The sequence below is a fragment of the Blennius ocellaris genome (assembly GCF_963422515.1).
Source record: "Blennius ocellaris genome assembly, chromosome: 17".
Lineage (NCBI taxonomy): Eukaryota > Metazoa > Chordata > Actinopteri > Blenniiformes > Blenniidae > Blennius > Blennius ocellaris.
In genome coordinates, this window is record NC_137666.1 from 6,857,626 (window position 1) to 6,884,309 (window position 26,684).

The 26,684-nt window shown below is 38.7% G+C and overlaps 2 protein-coding genes across 2 annotated transcripts in view; one reads left to right on the forward strand and one right to left on the reverse strand.

Moving 5' to 3' along the window:
- The first annotated feature begins 2,172 nt into the window (after positions 1–2,172).
- On the forward strand, positions 2,173–15,865 carry LOC308142758 (uncharacterized protein). Its single transcript, XM_080513312.1, has 35 exons — positions 2,173–2,211; positions 2,313–2,425; positions 2,897–3,003; positions 3,128–3,289; positions 3,619–3,824; positions 3,911–4,011; positions 4,101–4,219; positions 4,398–4,553; positions 5,578–5,792; positions 5,892–5,977; positions 6,072–6,199; positions 6,302–6,427; positions 6,520–6,710; positions 6,802–6,893; positions 7,368–7,507; positions 7,648–7,772; positions 7,864–7,990; positions 8,259–8,474; positions 9,168–9,338; positions 9,532–9,678; positions 9,800–9,849; positions 9,944–10,076; positions 10,192–10,274; positions 10,358–10,484; positions 10,659–10,849; positions 11,360–11,450; positions 11,568–11,688; positions 11,889–12,070; positions 12,166–12,321; positions 12,770–12,903; positions 12,992–13,125; positions 13,220–13,314; positions 14,377–14,668; positions 15,256–15,282; positions 15,410–15,865. Exons 1-35 carry the CDS (start codon positions 2,186–2,188, stop codon positions 15,523–15,525), a joined length of 4,686 nt encoding a protein of 1,561 aa, XP_080369438.1. The 5' UTR covers positions 2,173–2,185; the 3' UTR covers positions 15,526–15,865.
- A 1,277-nt stretch (positions 15,866–17,142) lies between these two features.
- LOC308142264 (calpain-1 catalytic subunit-like) overlaps positions 17,143–26,684 on the reverse strand; it is a gene marked incomplete at its 5' end in the record, with an annotated part of 35,555 nt that continues 26,013 nt past the window's right edge. Inside the window, 16 exons of the mRNA XM_080512612.1 lie at positions 17,143–18,290; positions 18,473–18,525; positions 18,763–18,879; positions 19,654–19,732; positions 19,848–19,916; positions 20,324–20,385; positions 21,360–21,417; positions 21,510–21,575; positions 21,767–21,812; positions 21,899–22,107; positions 22,202–22,213; positions 23,136–23,302; positions 23,982–24,142; positions 24,343–24,417; positions 25,408–25,493; positions 25,621–25,695. Coding sequence (XP_080368738.1) covers positions 18,264–18,290; positions 18,473–18,525; positions 18,763–18,879; positions 19,654–19,732; positions 19,848–19,916; positions 20,324–20,385; positions 21,360–21,417; positions 21,510–21,575; positions 21,767–21,812; positions 21,899–22,107; positions 22,202–22,213; positions 23,136–23,302; positions 23,982–24,142; positions 24,343–24,417; positions 25,408–25,493; positions 25,621–25,695 — 1,362 coding nt within the window. The 3' untranslated portion in view covers positions 17,143–18,263. The remainder of the gene's footprint in view (positions 18,291–18,472; positions 18,526–18,762; positions 18,880–19,653; positions 19,733–19,847; positions 19,917–20,323; positions 20,386–21,359; positions 21,418–21,509; positions 21,576–21,766; positions 21,813–21,898; positions 22,108–22,201; positions 22,214–23,135; positions 23,303–23,981; positions 24,143–24,342; positions 24,418–25,407; positions 25,494–25,620; positions 25,696–26,684) is intronic.

A 26,684-nucleotide genomic window follows, 5' to 3' on the forward strand; every position in this document is an offset into this window, starting at 1 on the left:
TTCATTTTTTCCACAAACGTAGGTTGTGCAGTACCAGCGTCGTTCATGGTGAGTGTCCCTCTGTGGTTGTTTGACGGGGATCACGCTGTTTTCTCCTCATTTGGAAAATGTCCATTCATTGGAAAATGTTGTTTCATCAGGATAGTGTAATGATCCACATTTCTTACCTCTGTATTAACATTTATGTTTCTTTTTTTCCCAGTGCAAAGTCACACCAGTCGATGGTAAGTCTGCAAAACACCAGAACACAACCCTTGTTTAGACAAAATTATATCTTGACAATCAATAGTCTCAAGCGCAAACATTATCTTTTCACAGAGGACCTCATCTGTGCTGCACTCAATAGGTGGGTTTCTTTCTCTTTTTCCAGTACTGAGGATGGAAGTGCAAAGTGTGTTTCCACAGTGTGATGACAGTGAGAGTTCTTTACATATATGACATTATTTTTCTCAGATCACGACTTGATCAAACCTTGTCAAGTCTGGATTCTTCGGAATCTGTGTGCAACTTTACCATCCGTGAACATGCCTGTTCCTCGGTAAGATGGTTTGACGAAACCTGTGACTCCCAGAACTCTTATATTCTTTTTCTAGATTGCAGTACCGAGACACATTCCATGAGCTCTGAGCAGTCTGTTGATGTTTTTCTTGTTCATTCTTTTCTCAAGGCTGCAAATCTTACTGCCATCAACTTGGCCACACTGTTGAAATGCTCCCTGGAAAGCCCCATGACTGATGTTGTGGGAGTGTGGAATCTTTTGCTACAAACAGCTCCTGCATCTGCACTTGACCAGGCCCTCGAGATGTTTTCCACCATGGTACACTCAGAGCTATACAAGTGCACAATCCAGCTGATTTCCTCTGGTCAATCTTCTATTGACTCTTCTTTTTCTCCAACAAATAACAATTTGTAGGCCCCCGACAACGCCAATGACCAAACAAAGTCAAACATTCTTGAGTCTCTTGGAGAGGTGACAATCGCCAGCTTCAGCCAAGCACAACTGGATGACAACGATTTTGTCAGCAGGTGGTTCCAGATGAACCTCCATCCATTCCTGACCTGTCCATCCACAAACTTCCTATTCTGCTTGAGCTCCAGAAACTTCAGCTGTTCATCGTATCACGTTGTGTAAGAGCATTTGTTATGGATGGCTCCAGTGTCAACCAAACAACAGAAACACTTGTCATTCTTATGGATTTTAAGATTTTTAAAGTCTTTACTCTCACATCTTAGCATTCAGGCATTCAGCAATCAGATTGCATCCATGGACAGAGAAGAACAAGAAGCGGTTTTCAGTCACTTCATCAGACCATTCCTTTCGAGAAACGACTCATCAGGTGAACAAAGTCACTCGGTTCAGTTGGGAAAAATCCTTATACCATACTTCACTTATACTCTGATGACATATCTGTGTTTCTTCATCTTGCAGTTCCTGGCTGTGTCTTCTCAGGCATAAGCAGTCAACAGTGGCTCCAGATAAACTTTGGCAACTTCTCTCAATTTGGAGAGCTGCAGGATTTTCAAACCCTCAACCCAAACTTCTCCAGTGTAAGTGGCAATTGCAGTCAAGTCATGGCTTACCTGTCGAACTGGATTACTTCACCTGTGTTTTTTGTTATTGCTGACTTTATATCCATTCCCTTTTGTAGCTCGAAGTCCTGCAACAACTCACACCTTCCCAGGTGGCAGATGTAGTCCTGAACTCAGCGGATCCCAATGATACAGCAATAATTGATGCTGTCTTTGACCGGCTAGAGGAGGGCAACGCTCAGGAAAATGTGGAGTTATTCTGTGCAAGCGTGACAGCGAGTGACCTGGTAGGCTACTTGTAGAATTGGACAGGAATTGCACTCCTGCACTTATTAATTAATGGGGATATCTTTACTCTCACACTCATCTCACCTTTTGAATCATTTGCAGGAGAGACTGTAATAACATCAAATGCTTTTGTCCAAATATCATGCCTTGTACATTTGCAGCATGGCAAATATGTGGTTTTGTATGTTAACAGGCCCAAGAATTGTCACCTTCAGTGAGAGATAGAGTAATGGACAGGACATTCAACATCATCGGCCCCAGCTTTCCGAGCTTCAACGAGAGCCGCCTAATTCTTTGGTTCCGTGTGTTATTGGTGCCATTCCTTCCAAGTTTCACGCCAGAGATGCTCAGAAACACAACCACAGGCATGAACTGCACCAACTACCAAGTCGTGTGAGTAACTTTTAATGGAATGGATCACAATTTTGTCAGACCAGATTGAAAAAAAAAATGATTCTTGATTGAGAATCAACATTTTCTTCCAAACACTGCAGTACCGTTGCTGTGGGTGGTGCTGTCAGCCAAATGTCAATGGCGAGGCGACAAGAAATCTTCCAAGTCCTGTTGGACTACCTCAACAATGCTATCAATGTCATCAACACGCCAGGTAGTGTTCACATTTTAAACCAAAGCACCATACATTGCTTGAATGGATATGTCACTGACAAGAGAGCCAAGCAAGTCATGTTCCACCCGTCCATCCATCCATATTCTATACCGCTGATCCCGTTCAGGGCTGTGGGTCACTTCAGCCAATCCCAGCTCAGTTTGGGAGAGGATGGTATACACCCTTTCCAAATTGCCAGTCTATCACGGGGCAAACACACAGACACACTCATATTCAGACTTAGTGGAATTTAGGGTCACCAATTAAGCTCACGTGCATGTTTAGTGGACTGTGGGAAGAAAGCGGAATTCCTATGAGGAAACCAACACACACTCAGGGAGAACATATATACCCTCCACACAAAGGAATCTTGCAGTATTTGAACCCGCAACCTTCTCGCTGTGCTTGTGCAAATTATGAAAAGATCCTTTTAAAAATTGGGTGTACTTAAACATCATCTTGGTGCCTCAGGTTGCAGGATGGGAATCGCCAATGATGCCGAGTGGCTCGCTGCAAACTTGGGTCCATTTTCAATATTTGCATCATACTCTCAACTCAGAGTTTTCAACCTAACTGCTGTAAGTCTTTTTCTCTGAAGCATTTTAGCACTTGTATTTATCACGTTACTCCCCTATGTTCGGCATGTAACCTTTAACATATCAATTTTTTATTTATTTATTTTCCTCTACGTATTTTTTTCAGGAGGTCGTCCTGGAATCACTGACTCCAGCACAAAGAGCAGAATTACTGCTTGACTCAAACAACTTTCTCAATGAAACACTTGTGAACATTGCATTTTCAACACTGACAACACAAGAAGACCTCGCCTCATTCTTTGCCACATTTGTTCGCGATGCTGCAGAGGTTGGAATTATTCATTTTTTTAATAAATGTTATTTCATTACAAGGCCAAAATGCACTCAAAAATGTCTATAAAAGTGATTGCTTCTTCTGAATTCACGAGCTCTTACCAAAACTCACAAATGAACTTATACTTGCAACTTTACAATGTGAACCACATTCTATAAATATAAAGTGTCGAGCCTAAAAGGCATCAGCCCCTCTGTGCTTCTCTTTTTTGTCCTCATCTCAGAAAAAAAGAATAATGTACAAAAAATGTCTCACAATGTTTAATTGTTTGTTTGTTTTTATTTGTTTGTTTCTTATTTGTTTTTCTTTTGGGTTCTTTTTAGCAAAATGTAACATCAGTTACCCCCAGCGTACGTGACACGATCCTCAATTTGACACTGATGGGGCTCAGCCCAGGATTTGCCACATTTGATGCAGACGGCTTCAGGTTATGGTTCCAGGATTACCTACCCCTGTTTCTCCCAAGCACCAACTCAAATACACTTGAAATCATCCCCCGAAATATCACCTGTAACTCCTATCAAGAGATGTGAGTAAACGCTCTCTTTTCTCTATGTGCTGGTTACCATATATGTTAATGGTTGTATTATAATTAATTCTTTTTTGTCATTTTAGTGTCAGAGGCTTCAATAATGTTTTCAGTCAGCTCTCTGAGAGCCAAACTCAGCAGATATTTGACTTCGCGAAAGATTATCTCAGCAGACAATCCCCTCCAGGTTTGTTTTAATTGTCTGTGATGAAAATGACAAGCACTTTCTTTAACCTTTTGTTGATCAACCTAAAAATAATCTATTTCTATTCATAGGTCTTTCCTGTGTTGAATCAGTAAACGATGACAGACGTTGGCTTGAAGAAAACTTTGGTCAATTCCGTGTTCATGCATCTTTCACGGACTTTGTGACCTTGAACACTAACTTCAGTGGAGTAAGCCACTAAGTTCTTTCATGAATTACATTGCCATAGACTGTTTGTTTGGTGCATTTTCACTTCAAAAACAATAAAATACAAAAACAGATAGCAAGTCCCTTTCCATTTTACTGTCACATGGTAATTTCAGCAATAACCCAAACAATAAGTATGGTTTGCTTCTTGTCACTTGTAGGTGGAGGTTGCAGATCTTCTTACTTTTGATCAGCTTACCCAACTGGCAGTGACGCCCTCACAGCTGAATGGGATGCAAGATGTGAAAACAATCATGGCCGCCATCGACCCCGTCGACTTTGATGATTTCTTTGACACAATCTCACCTGACATTGAGGTAAACTTCCACACATCCGACATTTAATATTTGTTCAATTCAACATAATTGCTCCTTTTTCCAGATAAAACCAACAAATCAATTCACCACATACAGTATTGGCCATAATATATCATAGTAACTTTTGATGGGCATTTAGAACATATTCAGCTCCTTCAGCTAAAGGGTTCCAGTGAAGACAAGTTTCAGTGATTATAAAAGTTCATCTTATAATGCATTAGTGCATTACAATGCATAGTCTTTACATGTGATATAGAGGATTATGTCGTAAATTTGTTGAAGAAGCACAGGTAAATTTAAAAGCGTGAACACCGCAAACTGCACACTAAATTTCTGAAACATTGATCTCCTCACACATATTTATTTTACATTCAGGTATAATATTAAAAACACATTTAGGATTCATGTGTATTATCCAAATAGAAACAAAAAAAGCATCTATTATGGATTTTTCTCCCCCTATAAAGACACTTTCTGAATAACTACTTTTGAGGGTAATTATGTGACTCCACAAACAACAGCAGGGCATAAACATTATGTACCAGCAAGCTGCCTGGTCTCATATGATGGTGACGCTGATGGACAAATCCCAGCAACTAATGTCGCGTTAATGTATGTATGTCCATGTCTACGCTTGCAGACCTGCAGCATTAAATGCTTTTAGAGTAGTCTGAAGCTTGGGAATTCTCTGTGTATTCACTGCAGATAATTCTAGTATATGATTTTATAGACGCAATTGACATAGTTAATGCAAATGGAAATATAGTGAAATGATGGACCTCATTAAACTTGATCTTGAGTGTTGAGGATCTGGGTTTGAGTTTTAGTTGCAGTGGAACCTGTAAGATAACGCATCCAAAGAGGCACTTCTTATCTCAAGGCTTCAAGTGAAAGAAAGTAGTTGAATGCATTTTAGAAAATTAATCCAGATACATCTTATAGATCAAGTAAATTCTGAAAAGAACAGAGATCTATTAATCTTTTGTAATTCGACTAAATCACTGACTATATCAATACTCTACAGGCCCAATCAGTCAACTACACACAGGAAGTGAGATCCGCCTTTCTTCAAGAAGTTTTCGACAGAGGCAATCTGTCCTCCCCGGCCATCAGCGATGAAGAGTTCCTGCGGTGGATCAGGTTTCGACTGAGGCCTCTCCTGGTCGACCTCTCGCCCATGCTGGTGACACCTTTGTTCAACATCGGCTCCAATAGGAGTTGTAACAACAGCCAAGAGATGTAGGAACAACACCTGCTACAGTTCACGAGATACAAATTGTTGCATATTATTATTGTTGTGTGAAAACAAATGTCAATTTTTTTTTCTTCTAAATTTAGAGTTGCAGTACTGGACACACTACGCATGACACTCAGCAATGACACCCAAACGGAGGTCAACAGAAACATTCAACTCTCCCTCGAAGGTTTGTGGATGAGACTTAAAATGTCTGGAAAAGTCATCACGATACGCTAGTTTTACCTCAGATGTGTCTTAATCACTGTCTTTCTGAAAAACAGGTCCTGTTCCACTGAGATGTTATAGCGGTGGAAGTTTCTTTATCTACCTGAGTGAAACTTTTCTCAGCTTTGTCTTGCCGGATGCGTCCATGTTTGTGTCTCTCCTGCCTCCGACACGTGAATCAGAGGTAGAAATGAAGACGAAATTCAAGAAAAATAATGCTGGCTCAAATCAAATGTGATTAACGCTTCCATGCAAACATATATTAACGTGTTGTTTTTCTTCCCAGTTGCTAAACACCATCAGCATCTCAGAGCTGGGTCAATTCTTACGACTTCCTAACGTGGTTGGTAACAATTCTGACCTCTGTCCCATCTTTGACAACTACAACAACACAATTGCTTTCCTGGAAACGGTGCGTGTGTGTGAATATCACCACTAATACATTCGCCATCCCTATCCTTACCTGCCATTTCATTAAATTTGTGATAATGTGTGTGCTCTCAGGAGGACGTTCCAGGCGACGTGAGGATGGCGATCCTTCCCTGTGTGTGGCCTGTGGCTCTGAGCAGCAACAACAGGTCCGAGGCTTGCGCCTGGTTTGAGGTCCGGCTGAATGATTACCTACCATTCCTCACACAGACTCTCATCAGCTCCACACAAGTGCAGAATGCCTCCTGCTTCGCCTTCCAGAAGTTGTAAGTGTTTTGTTTTCTCTACATCCAAAGGATCAGTGGAAGGATTGTACGGCTTGACGCTAACCTCAAAAAATGTTTTCACTTCCAATAGTGTGTCTGTCTTGGGAAATAACTTCACATACAACAGCACTGATTTTGGAAGAAGTGATGTGTACGCCACAATTAGGACCTACTTAGGAGCAGGTAAGATACATCATGAAGCCAATGTGGTTATTTGAATTATTTTAATCAACCTATGTACGTGGTTTGAATTTACAGAAAAGATCTTGTGTTTTTCTTCATTTCGTAAAACTATGCATTTATTTGAAATATTCTGATAAATGACAGCTGCACACCTGAAACAGTCCAATTTCAGATTTGCGTTCTACATGATTATTTTAACACTTTCTGGCTTGTGTAATGTATTTCATATTGAATATATACATTTGATTTCCACAAACTCCATTTTGATTTTATCACAGAACTTTAGATGCTTGCAGATCCCATTGGAAAAGTCAATGCCCGATGAGATCCCTCACCATAACTCGAAATCAGCTTTTTAATTAAAACATCATGAATTTTCTCCTCAAGCTCAATTCTCTTGTTTTTGTGACTTCACTGACTCAAACTTTCTCTGAAACGACGAGACTCAGTGATTTGTGTCCTGGATTTCTTCAGGTTCCCAAGGCTCTGAAGCCAGATGTTTCAATGCCACCGATCCTGAACTAAACTCAACTGCCTGGTTTGTCTCTAACATCGGCAACTTTGTGACATTTGCTACTGCGGAGGACCTTGCCAGCTTCGTGCCTCCCTCTCAAGTGAGTATTCCCGTCGCATCATGTCTGTACAATCTCAGGGATAAAAAAATTATGGCTAATGTCAACATTTTGCCTGTTTTCAATGTACATTTCTATTATATTCGATAATTTGTGAGGTTTTTTTTTGTTTTTTGTCAAAGATTCAAACCTTCTTGGAGAATCCAGCCAACCTGGAACTCTTCAACACCCCAGCGATCCGTCAGAGTGTAATAGATTACTATGTGACACAGCTGTTTGAGTCAAACCCAAGCTTCAGAGTTCTAAAGTGAGCATAAAAAAATTAATCAGACATGGAATTCAGTGGGTAAAGAAATGTTTTGCACATTAGATTAAATCGAATGTTGCTTTTTCTTCAGTCTTCCAGGCTTTCTTCTGTGCTCTTCTGAGATCCCAAGTTCAGCCTTTACCTCTTTGAGTGACGCTAACACCAGGCGCATCTTGGACACGCTGAACAATTTCTGTAATGGAACAAGTGACGCCGAGGTACCAGACCTGAACTTCTCTAACACCAAAAACAAACTCGACACCACTGTCTGTGCAGCTTTTGAACTGTTTTACGATATAAAAAACAAAGTGCAATATATAAACCATTTTATAATTAATAAGTCAAAATTATAATTGTTTGATTGAATATATTTGAAAAGGGCTTGAGTGGGGTAATTAAAAATGTTATTTTCTGATTGAGCTTTCTGACATTTCCAAACATTAACTGTCCTTGTGAAATGCATACATCTATTCATCCACTCAATAGATATCTGCTGCTCTGGCTTCCAACATCAACACCATTGATGCAGACACAATTACAAGTCTTGGCAGTGCCAGTTCAGGCTTGACCAGCAGCCAGCTTGCAACACTTTCCCCAGAAGTGGCCGTTTCCGCTCTGTCCTCACTCGGCACAGTCAACTGGAACGCGGAGCAGGCCAGCACACTCGTGCAGACCATCACTCAACCAGGCTCAGGCTTCCAGGTCAGTCCATATCAAACATTTAAATGCATCTATTGGATTCAGTAAGGTTCAATCGTTTAAAGGTCATCAGGACAAACGCCTGATGTTAAGATGTCTTAATACGTTTATAAATGATGACATGTAACAAGATAGAAATGATAAAATTGTCTGAGCTTTGATTGGAATACACATAGATTTCTGTATTATCTGCTGTTACTGCTGAATGCAATCATTAAATATCATGAGCTTCTGCAGCTTCTGGCACCACCACCAGCAGAACATCTGCACCAACTACTGGAAGTTGCTGGAATACAGTGGCCAAATCACTTTTTGAAAGTATTTTCAGCTGCAGCTGTTGACATGTATACTGCTGCCTTTTAGCAACCCCAGGCAAAAGTTTTATTGTATAAGAAACGTCATAAGTTGACAGGAAAAATTTCTTCTAATCACTGTTTGTAAAGCAATGTTGTGGTGAGTGTAAAGCATTGATTATAATTTCATACCTTTTCTTATTCTCGTTGATTGAACAATTTAAATATCAAATTAATAATATATGACAGCCAGTCTGGTGAAAGAATAAATTGAATTTGAGGCATATTATGGTTAGCTGTAAATATGATGGCATATACAAAGTTGTGCACTTGTTTTAGAAATTATAGGATGATTGTGAGAACTTTGTCACTTGGTTTTAATGAATGCAAATGTATCACACAGGTCAACAGTGCTTCAGCCTTGGTTTCCCTCGGGACCGTCATAGTTGGTGTTCCTGCACAGTTGATCGCGAACATCCCACCTGCTGAGCTGCTGAGCATCTCTAGTAACCCCGCATTTGTTTCCAACATACTGAGCGCCTCCCCAGTTGTACAACAGGTCTACGTCACTCAGGTAAAAAGTTATCATCAGCTCCTACCGTAACATAAAGTTGCATCGACCTTGTATTATTACTTTATGACAAGACAGCTGCGAAGAAGCAGTTCAACACCTGACAAGCGCAATTAAGATAAAACTGACACTTGTCACTCCAAAGACAAATGCAACTGTGTACTTAACTTTTCAATATATATTTTCTACCAAATAGGTCATTGCTGCAGATTCAGATCCAGTGAACGTGTTGGCAAATGTCCCTGATGCCGTAGCAACTGAGATCCCTGCATCCTTGCTGGGATCTCTTCCCAGTGATGTCAGCATTGACCTGCTAAACCAAAAGACATGGACATCAGATCAGGTCAGTATGTTGTTTTCGATTAAGTGTTGTTGAAATCTAGCGCTTTATATTCTGGTTGAAGTTTCTGAATTTAAAGTTGTAGGTAAGAATCTTTATAAAGTCCATGTTTTTGTCCCTTTAGGCGACCATTTTGTTTCCAGCACTGGGTGGTGCAGATTTCGACACAGAGCTGTAAGTCAGCAAGTGCCTCAACCTTTTGCTTGTTGATTGGTCGGTCGGTTTGCAAAGAAAATAAAAGTCCATGTGTCTCTTTTCTCCTCCAAAGGCTTTCCCCCTCCTTGTTGAGTGGCTTCTCATGCACCACGTCCCGGAGTTTGACGACAGAAAGGATCAAGAAGCTGGTCCAAGCTTCTCGGCCCAGGAAAAACAGACAGAACGTGGTGTTCCAGGAACCACAGGTAAAATAAACAGCAAATATTTGTATCCTTCCAAAAAAAAAAAAAAAGCCTCTATAACTGCATAATTGCAATTTTGAAAAAACAAAAACAAAACATCAACATCTTTTTTCTCCAGCTGACTTGCATGTACAACCTGCTCACTGGAAACCTCTCTCAGGAATTCACAAGCTATCCTTCAGACATGCTTCTCTACTTCAAGTGAGTCCATCTACAAGCAGTTTAATCTTACGTTTGTGTCTGTTCATGAACTAATTTTGCCTCTGCATTTGAACTCATTGCAGCAACAATGACATCCAGACAGAAAACTGCAGGTCCTACTTTGCTGCTCTGGGTGCTGCAGACTTCTCTGTGGCCTCCCCAGTTTTGAACAGGGCCTCGACGCTCTTCAGCGAAGCCAGAGGCTGTTTGGTAAGAAAAACTACAATCAAGAGATTATTTAGCTTCACAGCACACACCATATATATATATATATATATATATATATATATATATATATATATATATATATATATATATATATATATATATATATATATATATATATATATATGTTTTCACTGTAATCACGTTTCCAACTTCCAGAATATAAGCGGCATAGATCTGAGTAGAGAACAAGTGGAGGGCCTGGGAAGCATGGCTTGTACCCTGGAAAGCTCAATCATCAGGAACGCCGATTCCGTCATCCTGGAAAATCTCCAAGTCTGCAGAGACTTCTCTGACAGCCAAGTGGTTGCCATGGAAGGTCTGCTGCTCTCCGGGGAAACACAATTCGGGTACAGAAAACGCACAATACATTTATCTGGCACAAGATTGGAATTATTATACGTACATGAGAATTGTGGGCAGTGAACAACAGTCCTTTATATTCCTAACACAAGCTGAAGCTGACGCCAAAATACACGTTCAAAGTGTGTTTTTCCTCAAAGAGTGTTGGGTTTTGTAAAGGATGTTATTAATGCACAGTTTTCGTTCTTGAACTGAATTCTTGAACTGGAATTTGGTGCCGAAAAAAATAAATAAATGTTATTGACCAGTTTTAGTTTCCTTGTCTCCTGCTCACCAATTAAAAAAACAAAAGAGAAAATACTTTGCAATCATAGCTACCCTTAGTTAAAACGTGTTTTAAGTTAGATTTGTGAAGTGGAAGAAACATTATGTTGACGGCAGCCATATTTTTCATTAATACGTGTAAACTAAGTCATCAGCCATTTTGCACTCAACATACTTTCCACCCCGTCAAAATTTTACTGGGTTTTAATGTATAAAACTCCTTCTATTTTCAGGAATGTCACATCTTGGAACGAGCAAACACTGAACAACCTTGGGATCCTTCCTCTGTTCTTAACAAGAAACTTCTGGGGCGTGTTCCCATTTGTATGTTTTTGTTTAACTCACATTTTGTTTTTTTCATATGTATTTTACTGGGATCTATATAAAATAAAAAAAGTGTTTCTGCCTTGCTAATTTGTGCTATCTTTATTTAATTTGCAGAGAACAAGGAGAAGGTTCCTTAGGTCCTTTTTGCCCGGCCTAAGAAGAAATGGCACAAGCAAGAGTAATTTGAGGAGGCTGTTTTCTGAGGTCTCCAGTACGCGGACAGCACGAGCAGCAGGTAAATGAGCTCAATACCTTTTAACAAAAGAAGCATTTGGAACCTGTGTGAAGCCTTAATAAAACAACGCCCCCTATGGCTCTCCATTGAGCAAATGGAAATGCTAAGACGTTATGCGACCAACATTGATCAGCATGATATTGAGTTAAAGCAGCAAAAAAGTGCAAACGAGATTACAACTCACATAATTGTCGCTTTAGGCTGCACCGTGGGCAACATCACACAGGTCACAGTCAGCGACCCCGCCTTCCCCTTCGGCTATGACGCAACACAGTTCGACCTCTGCCTGGACGTCCCGACTCTGAGAGACAATCTCTTCCGCATCTGTGAGAGAGTGGATGATAATAGCTTCCAGGAGATCATTATACAGAGGCTCAATCAGGTAAGTTTAGAGAATCTTAACATTTAAAGCAATAGTTGGCCACTGTTTTTACTCTAAGATACAGGTACATTGATTTATATCCTCTACTCGTTCAGGCGTTCACATCAGGTGTTCCAGACCAGCAAGTGCGGGTGCTTCAGTCAGTTTCTCGAGCTGCTACCCTCGACGACATCTCGAGGTGGAACATCACTACAATCGACACCCTGTCAGCTCTATTGAATCCTGCTGATGGACCATGGGAGCCTGCAATGGTAAAACAAGGATTCTAAACACTTTGCCTTTTTCCCCAAACGTGCACTGTTTAACATTTCTATCTGACAACAGTAGAAATGGAATGGATCAGGTTAAAAAATGGTTTGATATGAATAAGTTATCATTAAATGAAAATAAATATTTTGTTTTGTTTTTCTCTTTTGTATTACTTCTGTTTTGCTTTTGTTTGGGGTTTTTTTTTTCTTGTATTACTGGTGTCCTGGGTAACTTTATGAATTTTTATAGGATAGGCAAAATGAAGTCTTGGCTTCAGCCTATAGCCATTTCGGCTACCGAAATATATATTAAAAAAAAAGGGGGGGGGGGGGGAGACTTTTAAGTGCTATAAACTAAATGCACAAAATTCAATGTTTACACTGTAACTGTAACCGAAGTAAACCATTCATTCATTAATTCATTAATATATATTTCCATAATACTGTTTAGAGCAAAGCAATCATCACTGAGTACTTGAACACTCGTGGGAACTCGCTGGGCACCAATGAGCTGAACGCTATCGGCAACAACCTCTGCTCATTAGACATCACCACTCTGCAGACGATCACCCAGGACAGCATCAGGTCGGTGTCAGCAGGTCACTACAAGATAAACCAGATTACAGTGACTGTGGATACAGATGTAAAACGGTTAACTCTTTCATCGTGTTAGGAATGCCAAACCTTTGGATCTCACGGCATGTTCAACTGAGCAGAAGACTGTCCTGTATGAGATCAGAAACTCGTCCCTCAGCTCGCTCAGATCCAGTTCTAGCACCTATTACAGTCTAATCCAAGGCTATCTAGGTGAGGATTCACGTCACTTGTCCTTACGTCGGTTTATGTTTCTTTCAGACAACCGCTTTCAAATGTCCTTTTTTTTTTCTCCCCGCTTTCACAGGTGGGGCATCCAGCACGGACATAGAAACACTTTCAACCGAGAATGTCAACATGGATGTCAATGTTTTAACAAGCCTGGCTCCTGATGTGCTTGCTGTAAGACTATTTCTTTTCACCCATTGATAATATTTTAGTATTAATTGTCTTTATCTTGTGATTTAGAAGCTTAAAAATGCTCAAGTGTGACTTTGTTGTCAACAGATTTGAAGAAATACTGTATGTTTCCAATCTATGGATCAAAACGTTTTCATATACACTTTACACGAAGATTCAATTTTCCATGACGTGAGAACAGAATCATGCAGACACTTGTTATGCAAAGGGGACGCCAATGTCCCAAACATGGTTTTTCCAAGCGCACTATTCATAATATAAATGACATTCAACAAAACATTTGTATTGACATTTTTCCTTAAATCACATTACCTCAATAAACTGATTTGGTCATTTTTATACACCTGTACTCACAATTTTTACTTGTTTTTAAGAATCCAAGCAGAGGAAAGTACAAATCTTTGTGTTCAAATATAGTAGAAGTAAAGAGTCACAAGTACTTGAAAAATGCACATAAGTGCAATCTGGTAGAACAGATACTTCCTCATCTCTGGTAGATGAGATTATAAAAACAACAATGAGAGAGGAAAATGTTTCACAAAGTAATACAGTGTTTCACACTCAAAATTGTTGGAAGACACATTTCCATCAGAAGCAACAGAACAATGTTAATTATTCATGTTTGGTGAGAAAAAAAAAACAAGTTTTACTGCAACATTAAGGTGTTTTCAAGCAAATAAAATGTAGCTTAAGACCAAAACTGAAGTGTTAGAAGCTATTTTTTATAACCATTCTTTACATCATAGCTAATAATTTCCCAATTTTATTCCCTGACCTAAAATTCTTTGTAAATCATATAACCATGACAAACCTTTTTTTCTTTGCATCTTTAGAATGCAACCTTTAAATGCAAGTTATTTCTGCAATAATCACAAACAAGACTTCATGGCATAGAGATAGGGGGAAAAAAATTGTTTTGGATTGTTTCATGACAGTTGCTAAAAAGACCAACATTTTTGAATCAATGACAACTTTCTCCCCATGCTGTTTCCAGTGTATGATCAACATATGATTTAATCTTATGTTTCTCGTTGAAATGCACAGAGCCTGTCGGTAAACACTGTGAGGAACCTCATGGGTAACCACCTGCAGGACCTGAGGGCTTTTGAGAATGACACCGTTGTACAATCCTGGGTGAACATGCAGCTCCAGTCAGAACTGGACACACTGAATTTGGGCCTGATCAGCAACAGAACGAACAGCAACACCACTTCAGCATCCCCCAACATGGGCAACAACACAACGGCAGCCGCCTCCAACGCAACGATGGCCGCCTCCAACACGACAGCCGAGTCTCCTCCAGCAAATTCAGGCAGTAACGTGACAACAGTGCAAGGTAAAAATAGAAGCTTTTGCATGTGATAAGTGATGGTGTGGTCTTCAGCCTCCTCATGTGTCAGGGCACTTTTTTGTGTAAATAGGACACACAGGTCAGATCAGTAATAAAGCAGATTGTGTGTAAGTGTATAAAGTGTATAAACAACAAACATGTTCTTATTTGCTCTTTATCGTCCAGTCCAAAAGAAGTTGACTGGATTACATAGTCTACTCTTTTTAACCACAAGAGGGCGTACTCGTGCTTACAACGTTACAGATGAAGATTCAGGGGTCTCTGTTTCTGACTTACACACAGAGTTCGAATTACGGGGGAGCTAAGGGGAGCTGGGCTCCCCTGAAAGGGACCTGACCTCCCCTGAAAGCCTAATTTGAAAAATTTAGGGGGAGCTCTAAAAACATGCGGCATACCTATTCTACAAACTTGAGAGGTCTGATCGGAAAATAGGGCTCCCCCGAAAGCCACGTTGTAATTCGAACCCTGCTTACACAGTTTACCCTGGCTTGTTATATGTTATTTTTAGTGGTGTATATGAACTCAAATCTGAACATCCTTTTCACTGTGGTGCAAATTCTTGTCATCCACAGGCACAATTGTAGCAACACCAACAACAGGTAAGACGTTGCACTTTAACCACGTTGTACTGTTTAATTTGGTCATTTAGGTCACTAATATCACTCAAGCATGTAAATACTGGTGTTGTAGGCTGATTATAACTGGCTTTATTGTCTCCATTTCCAGCGATAAATACATCATCGGGAGCGGACCCCTCAAAGCCTCCAGTATTAATTTGCCTGGTTACTGTGCTGACATCTCTGCAACAATTACTACAGCGTCTAGTCCAAATGTATACATAACCTTTGCATCCTCATCAATATAATGCTACAATTCATCTTCAGTAATCTTCTGTGGTTTTGAGTGATATTCTTTCTTCCTTTCTCTGCCTGATGTATAACCGTATTATTTTTGCTTCGTTTTTTTTGTGTGTGCTGTAAAACCAGTCGACTTGTATGTAATCAGTTGGGCACAAAAACAATCAACATAAGTTCAAATGCTTGTAATTGTGATTAATTACTTTCAACATATAAAACTGCTACAAATAAATGATAAATTATCATTTTAATCATGACAAAAAAATCTATTTTAAATGTATCATCCTCTCTTTCAATGTATGTTTGTCGTTGCATCAAATAAAGACACACACAAAATATGCAGAGTCCAAGTTGTTTTTCCAAGTTTAGGAAGAGTCATATTGCAGAATTCTCCTGATTATTACAGATTTCAAGTCGTACTGACTATAAAAAAAAACATGAGGCAAACATATTTGTGTTGAAGGTTAAAAAAAAGAAGTCAAATATATTTAGTTTGCCTGTCTTTTATCAGAAACACACCCAGTAATTTTATACTTTGTTCTGCTTGTGATGCGCACACGTAATGGGGTGAATGCATTTTTTTTAACAATTAGTTTTTAAAGTGTGTTCTCTGATGACACTGCTCCAATTATTGTAATTTCATTGTTTGAAGTCAGTCTGCAGTCATTCCTGTGTGTGTAGGGAGATATGTGATATAACTGTGATATATTGAAAAACTATTTTAATATTGTATTGAAAATGGGATATCATGTATTTCTTATAGAATATCTAACCCTTGATTCTTATAGAAGGATAATTAGGCTTTTACACTGCTGTACTTTCCTAAAGTTAATGAAAAATATGCAAAAAGTTTAAAGTGTAAAATTGACCGAAATCATGGTTCATGGTGATGTGACTTATGCTGTATTTTTGTGTTAGTGAGAATCAGAGTCCAACAATTTAATTTTCATTCAAGCAACATCCCTTAATGTCATCTGTCCACAAAACATGTTCCCTTCTTGTGAGAGGTGACTTTTAAATGAACAGTAGTGTCAGTCCTGAATACCTGAAATATTTGACTTGCATCAGAGATTGTACAGAAGAGTCAAAACAAGTGACAGGAAATCCTGTTTGCATATGAACTATGACAAACTGTTGTGTGTTTGGTCCATTTCCAACTCTTTTGTTAAGAATTCCCTCAACCTTTAGTTGGAACACACCACGGTCTTCCAAGACCTGTGTTCAAACAGGTTTATTTAGGAAGGAAATGAAGCGTATTTACCGAAATGGACCGCCCCAATGCAGTCATCGTACCAAAGTTCATTCTAACATGAACAGTGCAAATACACACTAAGACTCAATTTATCTGTGTACCTCTGCAAAATCTGGACTTCAGATCTTTGAATTCCTGACTCTAATGAGTTTCGTTTTAATCATTTTAGACAACGGATTCACCTCGTAGTGTTTAATAATTGTTCTCAATACCAAAACAGGAGGAACAGGAATCGTTCCTATGGTTTTATATTGCGCAACAAACAATCATGTGCTCCAATATGACTGTTGGCTGCTTTGACATTCATCCCGTTTATGTGGAAGTTCAACGAAAACAATGATTCACTCCTCTTTGTAACCACTTAGCTAATGCCTTTATTTTGCAACATATAAAGAGAAACAAGTCCGTCACATGTAGTGTTAATATTTCAATCACAAAAAGTATGAGAGACCCACTTACAGTAACAATCTAATTCCACTGTGTTTTAGGGCACAGAGGCACTGCTCGCTGTCAAGCTCATTTGTTGGCGTGAACACGCTGAAAGCTATTTCAGAATGTCAAGCACGAAGCTGAGGAAGAGCTTGAGCAATTGTAAAGCTGGACAGTGGCGCTGGATGAACAGTTAGATTACCGCAGTGATTGGAGGTCATGCAAATCATTTATTAGTGTGCAGGTCATGCAAATCATTTATTAGTGTGGACTGGCAGACACCAGTCCACACCTGGTTAGCATGACCAGGAAACCAACCTGTTACCACATAGCAGTGAAATTGAAACGCGATAATAACCCATTTAAAATGAATAAAACACACCATCAAAGACAAACATTTTACTTTCATCAGAAAAAAAACCCCAAAACCAACAGCAGTCTTCTGGATCAAGGTATGTACTTGCAGCTATTGAATCACCCCAACAAGCCTCTTTGTAGGACTATTTTATGTAGGGTTTTATTTCTATTCTGCAACTGATTTTTCAATAACATTCCTGTTGTATGAGCAACGATACCCTCTTGTCTATCCATCCTTCTTCTTTCCCTCTTTGTCTGTTTGGGGTTACAGTGGCTGTATAGAGATTTACTGTATACATTTACTATAGACCCTCTGGTCTATAGTAAATGTTAAAAAACAATAATAGAAAAAGACTCCCAAACCTTGGAAATACTAGCACAATAAATGCCTACATATAATATGATTGGGCTGTTCTCTATATAGAATAGCGAACACATGGTTTTATATAACCTATTCATCAGTATTCAACTAAAGTTTAATACACTTTTTAAAATTTGTTTTCAACAATAAATGTTCCAACTTTGTGGCATTTCGACTTTTGGTTCTCATAACATTGTATACAGTAAAGAAAAAAGAAAAGAAAGTTTGCCATAGTGACTAAAACTGATAAGAGAAAACCTTTGTTTTAGCACAGTTTCCAGACTGGGATGAGGTTTTCCTTCTGTTACAGTCAGCTGCTCATCGTTAAGAGTACATTGTGAGCTGCAACCACTGGGAGAAAAGAAAAGCTCGGGTCATTCTACTGTATGAATGCTGGAGCACAGATGAAATGGCAATGAAGAGGAATCATATTTCAATACAATCAAACAACAAGTTTGCCAGCTGTGAAATATCTTCAATTGGGAAATGGTAAAAAAAAACAAAAACAAAAACAAAAGAAAAATGATTGATACCTCTGTTCGTCTGAGCTGGATGCCCATTCCATCAGACATCTGATCGTAGGTTTCTGTAGGAAAAAGAAAAAAAAATTAACACAATAACAGCAGTTTACTCTGTCCTGAATTTATTTTATATTCAGACACAATTTGAAAGTCAATACTAAATATCAAGCTCTTACAGGTTCACATTTTGACTCTTGTCTGTTAAAACAACTGAAATGAACCAATTTTGTTGAGAGTTGAACACAGAATTGATGTTTTGCATGCGTGTTTCCTTCTGTCCTCAGAAACCCTGTTTAACTTACCATACATGCGCTCCAGGCGGAGGATCAGATTGATGAAACTCTCCAGTGGAATGCGACCAGCGAAGTTGCGGTAACGCATCGCCACTAAAGCCAACACGCCATCTTTAGGCTTCATCCCTGGGGGAAAATACACAGACGATGCAGGTGATACTTTGTTGGCTACTGAGGTCAACTGTTGGGACGAGAACTCATGAAGAAATGGCTTGGAAATTTTTATTTGCTCAGCATTTCAGTCATACGTAGACAAACACAATGTTAATCAGTCACATAAACACACACACAAAAAAACCCAAATCCTCGATTTAGTAGTTTGTTGGATCTTGTTTTGTTTGTTATTGGAAGGTTATAATCTTCCTCACAGAATGGTGAGTGAACAACTCTCTTAAATCTCTGTTAGATTCACCTCTGTACTCCTAAAGCTCTTTTGTAGTAGATTCTCTTCCATGTTTAGGTGCATTTTCTTGCTGAATAATAATAATAATAATAATAATAATAGTAATAAAATAAAACTATATTTGTATCGTACTCCAAACATAGTTACAAAATACTTTTACATTAAAACCACAATAAAAGTTACAATAATAAAATACAGATCATAAGAAAATCCTGTTTCCTTCAAGCCATCAATAACTTTTTTTTTTTTTTTTTTAATAAAGACATCAAATACTAAAAGTATTTTGTGGCGTATTGTATTTTAAAAGTTTCAGTGGTCCATGACTGTTTTGTCACGTAGGGTCAGATGTTATGATCACTGATGACAATTCATTGAACACAATTACTATTAACACTTCACAGTGCAGAGAGAGCAAAAACCAAATGTTTTATTTCCTTGAACTGAGGTAGTGAAGCAATGTCGTCGTTGACAGTAAAAAGTCAAAAGACAACAACTACCTGCGGTGTTGATTGCATTCTTGAGTTCATCCACTGACAGGGAGTCTGCTTGTGAAGCTGCAGAGCGAACAAACACCTCCTGTGTAAACAAGGAGCCAGTTAGCGACATGTACTGTGGCTTCTTGCATTCGTGACGGAACAGGCTTTACTTATTTGGACCCATGTCTTTTTTTTTTTTTTTTTTTAACTTTCACCCTGTACGCAGAAATCTTCTTCCACAGGCGGATAAATTCTTCACCAGTGAGCGTGCCAGAGAGAGACATCTTGTTCACACTGTTAAGGTCTCCAAGCTGAACGTGTTGGCTCTTGTCACAGTCTGACTGTTAAATGTACTGACAAGCATTAAAAAAAAACCAAAAAATAAAAATCAACAAAAGGGCTGGCAGGTGTTTGGCATGTACTCTTGCCAATGTGTTATGTAACAAGACTCACTGTGTGAATGTGTGGAGGCAACCTGGCAGCCAAAGAGGGGGAAACAAGATGAGGATGTAATTATTGGCAACGGACCAAAGTGTACATTTTCCATTGATAAGACTTGAGTAAATAACCATGAGAAAGCCAACATATTTATACATCACTGATGAACCTTTCGCTGATCTTAATAATGGATTCATTCATTAGACTGATCCACCAGTCAGGCCAGTACAGTAAATTCCACAGAGAAGGATACATCATTCATAGCAACCAGGCTGCGACAGGCATCAATGGTGAATCCTCCGGATTTCAACTGTCCTAGAATAAAAATAAAAAAAAAGAAAAGCACAAAATAGAGGATTTAAAAAAAATCAAAATTGCTGTACAAGTATCTGTACAACACAGAAGAGCTCTCTGTGGTTACATGTCAATGATACAATCCCTTCCAGCTATTATTATGACAGAAATTAACCGTTTGGATTCTGTTCTTATATGCATGAAAAGTCTGCTGTCAACTAATATTCTCATTTTCTTTTAATCAATACTGAGATTTTCTTTTCTCTCATGCTTAACGGATGACACTTGTGACTATTTAACTGAAAATTGATTTGAAAGCAATAATCAAGAATTTTTTTTAATCGTTTTGTGTTGCCATTCATTCAAAGGAGTTGGTAGAGTGCAACATGATTAAGACATATTACATAATATTAATGTTTGTTGTGAAAATTCTACGTATGTGGATGACAAATTTAAATGTTAGTTTTAAGAAAATGAAGAATTGGGTAAAATATGAGGTTAAAAAATAGGGGTTTTTTGAACAATATTTTGAATGCAGACTTTATTTGGTTATATAGGATTTATGGGGTTTTGCACCCAAAACTTCCTCCTGCAAAAAGCTGTTTAATCTTTTACTGACCTTCATGCCAAGCACACAAAGAAAAACACTGCTTTTTGATAGAATTCACCTCAATATTAATATTATATATATTACATTCAGTGGCTTTGAGTAAGTCACTTGGCCATGATAGTAATAGAAAGTGTTAACATAAGAACAGTAAGAAGAAACAAAAATGTAATGATTGAGATTAAAAATATATTTCATCTGCATCTACAAGAAAATGTGAAAAAATATGATTTGCATTTAAGCATTCACGCCTATGAGGGGGAAACATATATATATATATATATATATATATATATATATATATATATATATATATATATATATATATATATAAAGTGGCACATAGTGTGTTGTTGTTTTTGACTTTTGTATGTTTCGCTGTCCAAACCTTGCAAGACTTTCTCATTCAGGAGCGTCTGCAGCTTCTCGGCATCAACTTCTTCATACTGGAAAGGAAAGGAAAAACATGCCAATGAAAAATGACAAACAGGCACACGTCTCAGAAAGACGAACCAGAACTTTAAAACACAAACGTCACATTTTCGGAGAACTGGCGGTAGAAGTTTCTCTTGCTTTCTTCGTCCATGTTTTCTTCTGGTTCTGGCTGCAAAATATCAAAGTCATTATGTCAATTTAAGTGTTTAATGTTGCAGTAAAGAAACAATAACTGATGATTAGCTGACATTGGCCACTTATTTCTACCCAGTATTAAAAGCAGATGATAAACAAACATTGTGTAAGTAATTTATTGATATAAAACTTGAACAGAAATCAGCATTTTAAAGTGTTATTCACCTTATCTACGTCCATGTGGTCCTGATTCATGCCGCCAGCATTTTCACTGAGAACAAACAAACCAGATTATAACTAAGAATACTGTGGATATGTTTTGTTTTCGACAGCTACTTTTCAGCAGTCATCACTTACTGGATGTGGGTCTCGGCCTTGGTGAGGATGGTCAGGATGAAGGAGGCGGTCTCATTGGGGTTGAAGGTGGACGGCATGATCAGGTACTCGCCGGGCTTCAGGTTCACAAATTCCATCACCTCACGGCCGTTCACGTAGGTTTTTGTCTGGGCCACGGGTCTGGCTCTGCTGAAGAAATCAGCCTGGATCTTCCCTTTCTTTCCCGAGTACTGCAATGCCAGCGGAAAGCATTAGTTGATGCATCTGCAGCTCATCCTGGTGTCCAGATTGTGTTGGAAAGCTAATAAAAAAAACACGACTTACTTGTTCAGGCACCTGAAGGGGAAGCAAATGAACAGGATGTTATTTTCAAGAATAGAGCAAGGTACATTTTGAGATATGTATTTGAGATATACGTGGGATTGAAGAAAAATCTAATAATAACCTAAATTGGTTTTCTGTGTGGTTTGAATTACATTTTAGGATGGTAAACAATGTTATTGTACCTGATTTTGGAGGTTTCAACCAATTCAGGCATGAACCAATTCTTATTTTTTTTTGGGTGGGGTGTAATTATTTTGGGACATTTTAGCTGTTTTAACTATTTAGGCCTTTTAGCAGTTGTTCTTTCTTCCATTTCACCAATGTCATTGTAGCTTCTTTCTCTCATTTTAATTACCATAGTTGTAAAGGGGGGGGGGGCTGTAAAATACAATTTGATGTACACAACAAGATACAAGGTGTTTATATATATGTAATGTGCAGGATACTGTCAAAAAATACTGTACTTTTCCTTGAAATCAAATAAAGGGACAGAACTGGCAGAAACCAGCCGGATCGCTAATAACGACTGTTCAGACAAGTGTGGCCCAAACTGGTCTTCATGGACGCTAAACCTCCAATGTAGGAACGAGGCCAAGCAGACAAACCCCTGGCTTGAAAACAAAGGAACTGACTTGAATTTCAAAAGGTCACCAGGTGCTCTAAATGGAGGAATGAAAACAGGAAGCGTTTGGCTGAAGCAGAGGGTTTAGTCACGGTCCAGTGAGCCTTCGAGAAGGAAAATTCACACGCAGGAGTGAAGCTCAATCAAGTTTTCTTGCGATACCAGCAGCGATGATCAGTTTTTCTGTAGCATTATGCTTAAGGAGCTACAAAGGATTCTCAAACAAAATCAATATTTGAATTTCGGTATAAAGGATGAGGACATAGGTTTAGAGCGTCAGGGTATAGGAAGGAAGACAACCGCGCATTATACCTCAAATATTGAGAATCCGATGTAGAGGTTTTTAACCATCCGTCTCCTCCGCTTGTCAGGCTTTTGCATCAGAGACACCAGCATGTTTTTTTCAGCCTGCGATCCGGCACATGCATCTTCGATTTTCTCAACTTTCACCCGATACTGTGGGTTACTCCAGAAGGTGTCTGCACGGAGAGGAGGAAAACAATTAAGCAGCTTGAAAAACGTGTGGCGAATCAAAATGGTCAAAGGAGCTGAAAAACTGAGAAGGGGAACAAAAGAAGGAAAGTTAGTAAAATATTTGGTTCAGTGTCAAATTGCTTGATTTGTATAGTTTTGATTCTGTTTGCTAAAGAAGGTGAAAATCAGTTTCTTTTTATATTAATTTTGCTACTTGTATGCTTGTTTTTTCTTAAAATGATGATGAAATAATGAATTAAATAGTGAAATAATTATTTTTGTTTTTTACATAAAATTAATTGATACTTTAATGAATTATTGACACCTTTAATAACATGCATTTGTTTGTTTGTTTGTTTGTTTGTTTGTTTGTTTGTTTGTTTTAGCACATTTATTCCTCCATAGAAATTCTGTTCAAAACATATATGAAGTCCTAAATTTAGATGTACAGATACATGTGCCCCCCCCCCCAATTTTTTTTAAGTCCTTTACTTCAGCAAATATAGTAATCGGACTGTAGTAATCAACTATATTAAGAGAGTAATCAGACTATAGTAATCAGACTATAGTAATCACACTAGCGTAACTTGCTGTATACAAACCAAACATCACAATCAATACATGCATTCAGACATACATATCATTTTTGGGGGTCTAAAAACACAAATGAACTGAAAGACGTACCAGTGTTCATCATGCACCCTCCAGCAGTGGATCCAGCAACCCATCGGCCCTCGTAGTAGGAGGTCTTCCAGTGACACGATTCACTTCCATCGAGGAAGTCAGGACACATGCAGCAGATGTCGAGATCCGAAAAGAACTGAAGGAACTCTTCGAGGCGCATCCTTCAAAAGAGACGCGATAGACAACGTGTCGCATGGACTGCTAACTTTGATCATGTGATGATGAATAACGGGAGAGCCAGGCCTCTGTTGTGTACACTAATTCTAATTTTAAAATCACATTTATGCTACAATGTGCAGCCATTCATGTTGTGTTTGCAAACCTGGAGAGTATTTCAATATATACCGTTCAACAGACTTACCAAAACTCTCCATTGTCACGCACTGACAGACACGTCTTCTTTTCCTGAGGACTCACAGTTTGCCAGAGAGGAGACCTGTGGAGACGGAGAGGGAAGGAAAGAGGTGTGATTTTTTTTCTCTCAACATTAACAGGCAATTACACAAACATGTAGTTGAAGGCTGTACCCAGGAAGATTAACTAGTCTATAACATGTTTCTACAATTCCATGGTTTATGAAATGCTCTCTACGTTGCACGCCAAAATTCAATGAGATTAACAATCACAGGGAACAATCACTTGTCTTGCATTGCACACCGGTATGTGGGTGGGGAAAGGCTTTCATTAAACATCATACTCCACCATTATTGGCAATATTTGAATCTGTGAGCACTTTTCTCAAAAGAAACTGAATCTCAGTACGACCTACAATGAGGCAGGCATGACAAAGTTTTACAACAGATGATCAATAAAGTTTTAGCCTTGTCTTGGTGCAGAAATGAGGATGGATGGTTTTTCATTGTGGATCTTTAATCATTGATGTGGTGCATTGAAACATACAGTCTTCCACAAATGTGATATTTTGCAGGTAACATGACAACAAAGTGGTGTCCTGCAAACCTGAAAACTGGCCAAACCGGTTTGTGGGACGTTGAGGAGGAGATTTTTCACTCGCACAAACGAAGAAGAAGGAAAAATCCTCCAATGTGTGATCAAGCAGAGAAGATCAAGATCAACAAGATGTGTTCTGGAGAGCATATATCTTTTTCTCCAGGAATTGATTGAGCCTCGTTACTCAACGTCTGTTTGTAACTAACGTGCACCAGTTTATAATTTGTACCTGCTGCCATGCTTCACTTTTTGCAGCACTCTTTCACCGGGGCTGATTCCTGACCGGTCTCTATGTTTCTGCATCAATTTATATAATACCAATGTAGATGTGACCATAAAGGAGCCTAAAGATCGTAACTGCCTTTCTGACAATGAACACAAATGTCATCCACTATTTTATTGTTTGAAAGTCACACCGGTAATGTATTGCTTGAGGCAACAAATCTTCACTATGGAGAGAAAGCGTCTTCCTCACTTATCACTCCAGTCTCCTATCCACTCTCCTTGGCCCCAGGGGTTCCACAAACGTACCAGTCTCTCCATATTTCCTTGGCTCGCAAGCTGGCAACAAAAATGAACAATTGAGGGCAATTGTTCATATGTATATGTATTATATCGTCTCAGTGTACCAACATGAAAACAAAATCATCTTGTAAAATCATATTTATAAAATCTTGTCGAGTCTTACCTCTTTCATACCTGTAACAGTGTACGCATGGCCTTGGACCAGTCCATTTGGTAATACAGTGTTGGCAGAAGTCTCCTACAAACAAACATTATGGAAGAACCATCATAAAACAGATAATAACTGCATCGCAAATGGGTTCAAGACCATGCGAAATACCCGCGTCGGTTAACAACAAATTTCAGCATCTCTAAAATAAATGTGGCACCATTGTAACAAAAAATATCTTTCAAATTTAATGTCCAGGATACAGAATGTACAATAAGTGAACATGTTTGTGGTACTAAATATAGACTCATCTTTTTGGCCAAGTTTTCAACATACATTTCATCTTATACAATTTTATTCTCTATTTACATATCGACCCAAAGTGATTTATCATTTATCTATTTCTGTACTGTCAACTCAGTTCCATATTTGTATATTGTTTTATTTGTACTTGTGTTTCCTGTTTTCTTAAGAAATGACACATTCTGGTGATAATATGAAAACATTTTCTCGGAGAAGGTGTGATGGCTGTAAGTTCAATGTCTTTATTTATTCTGACTCTGCTTCATGATGTGCATTAAATGTCATCAAAGCAGTTCATCTCCAGTTTAACAGCCACAACTAAACTAAAAGGTTCGAGTGAGGGAGAGTCTGCCATATGAAAACAGTACTTAAGGATGATGGCAGCAGAAGAAATAAAACAAAACAAAAATGTTTGTTCTGCAAAGGTGTGTCACAGAATGCTGGCATGCAAAGGTATTAAGCCAAGCAATCCAAGCAGTTTTTTTTGTAGTCTCTGAGGGAGCGGTATTGACACACCCAACTGGCATAGAACACTTCTGCCACGACATGTTCTTTCAACTACATCTATCTGTAAAACTTTAAAGGTCATGTTGTCGTGAGAATCTTATTACTGTTAAATTACTGAGCTGCAGGCATGCCAGTTTTATTCCTGTTGAACCACCATGTGATTTGACAACACTCTTGTCAGTGCATGTGAGCCAAATCACTGCAGTCTACAAACCTCCATTGGATATCACATCAGTGGGATTCTTCCTTATAGCCACGTTTTATTTGAG

What these genes read in the sequence shown, in the direction of transcription:
- LOC308142758 (XM_080513312.1), top strand. Translation starts at nt 2,186, where the DNA reads ATGAACTGCACCAACTACCAAGTCGT. An exon ending in TCCGGGGAAACACAATTCGG is followed by an intron (nt 10,850 to 11,359) that starts GTACAGAAAACG and finishes TTCTATTTTCAG; the next exon opens with GAATGTCACATCTTGGAACG. An exon ending in GCGGACAGCACGAGCAGCAG is followed by an intron (nt 11,689 to 11,888) that starts GTAAATGAGCTC and finishes TTGTCGCTTTAG; the next exon opens with GCTGCACCGTGGGCAACATC.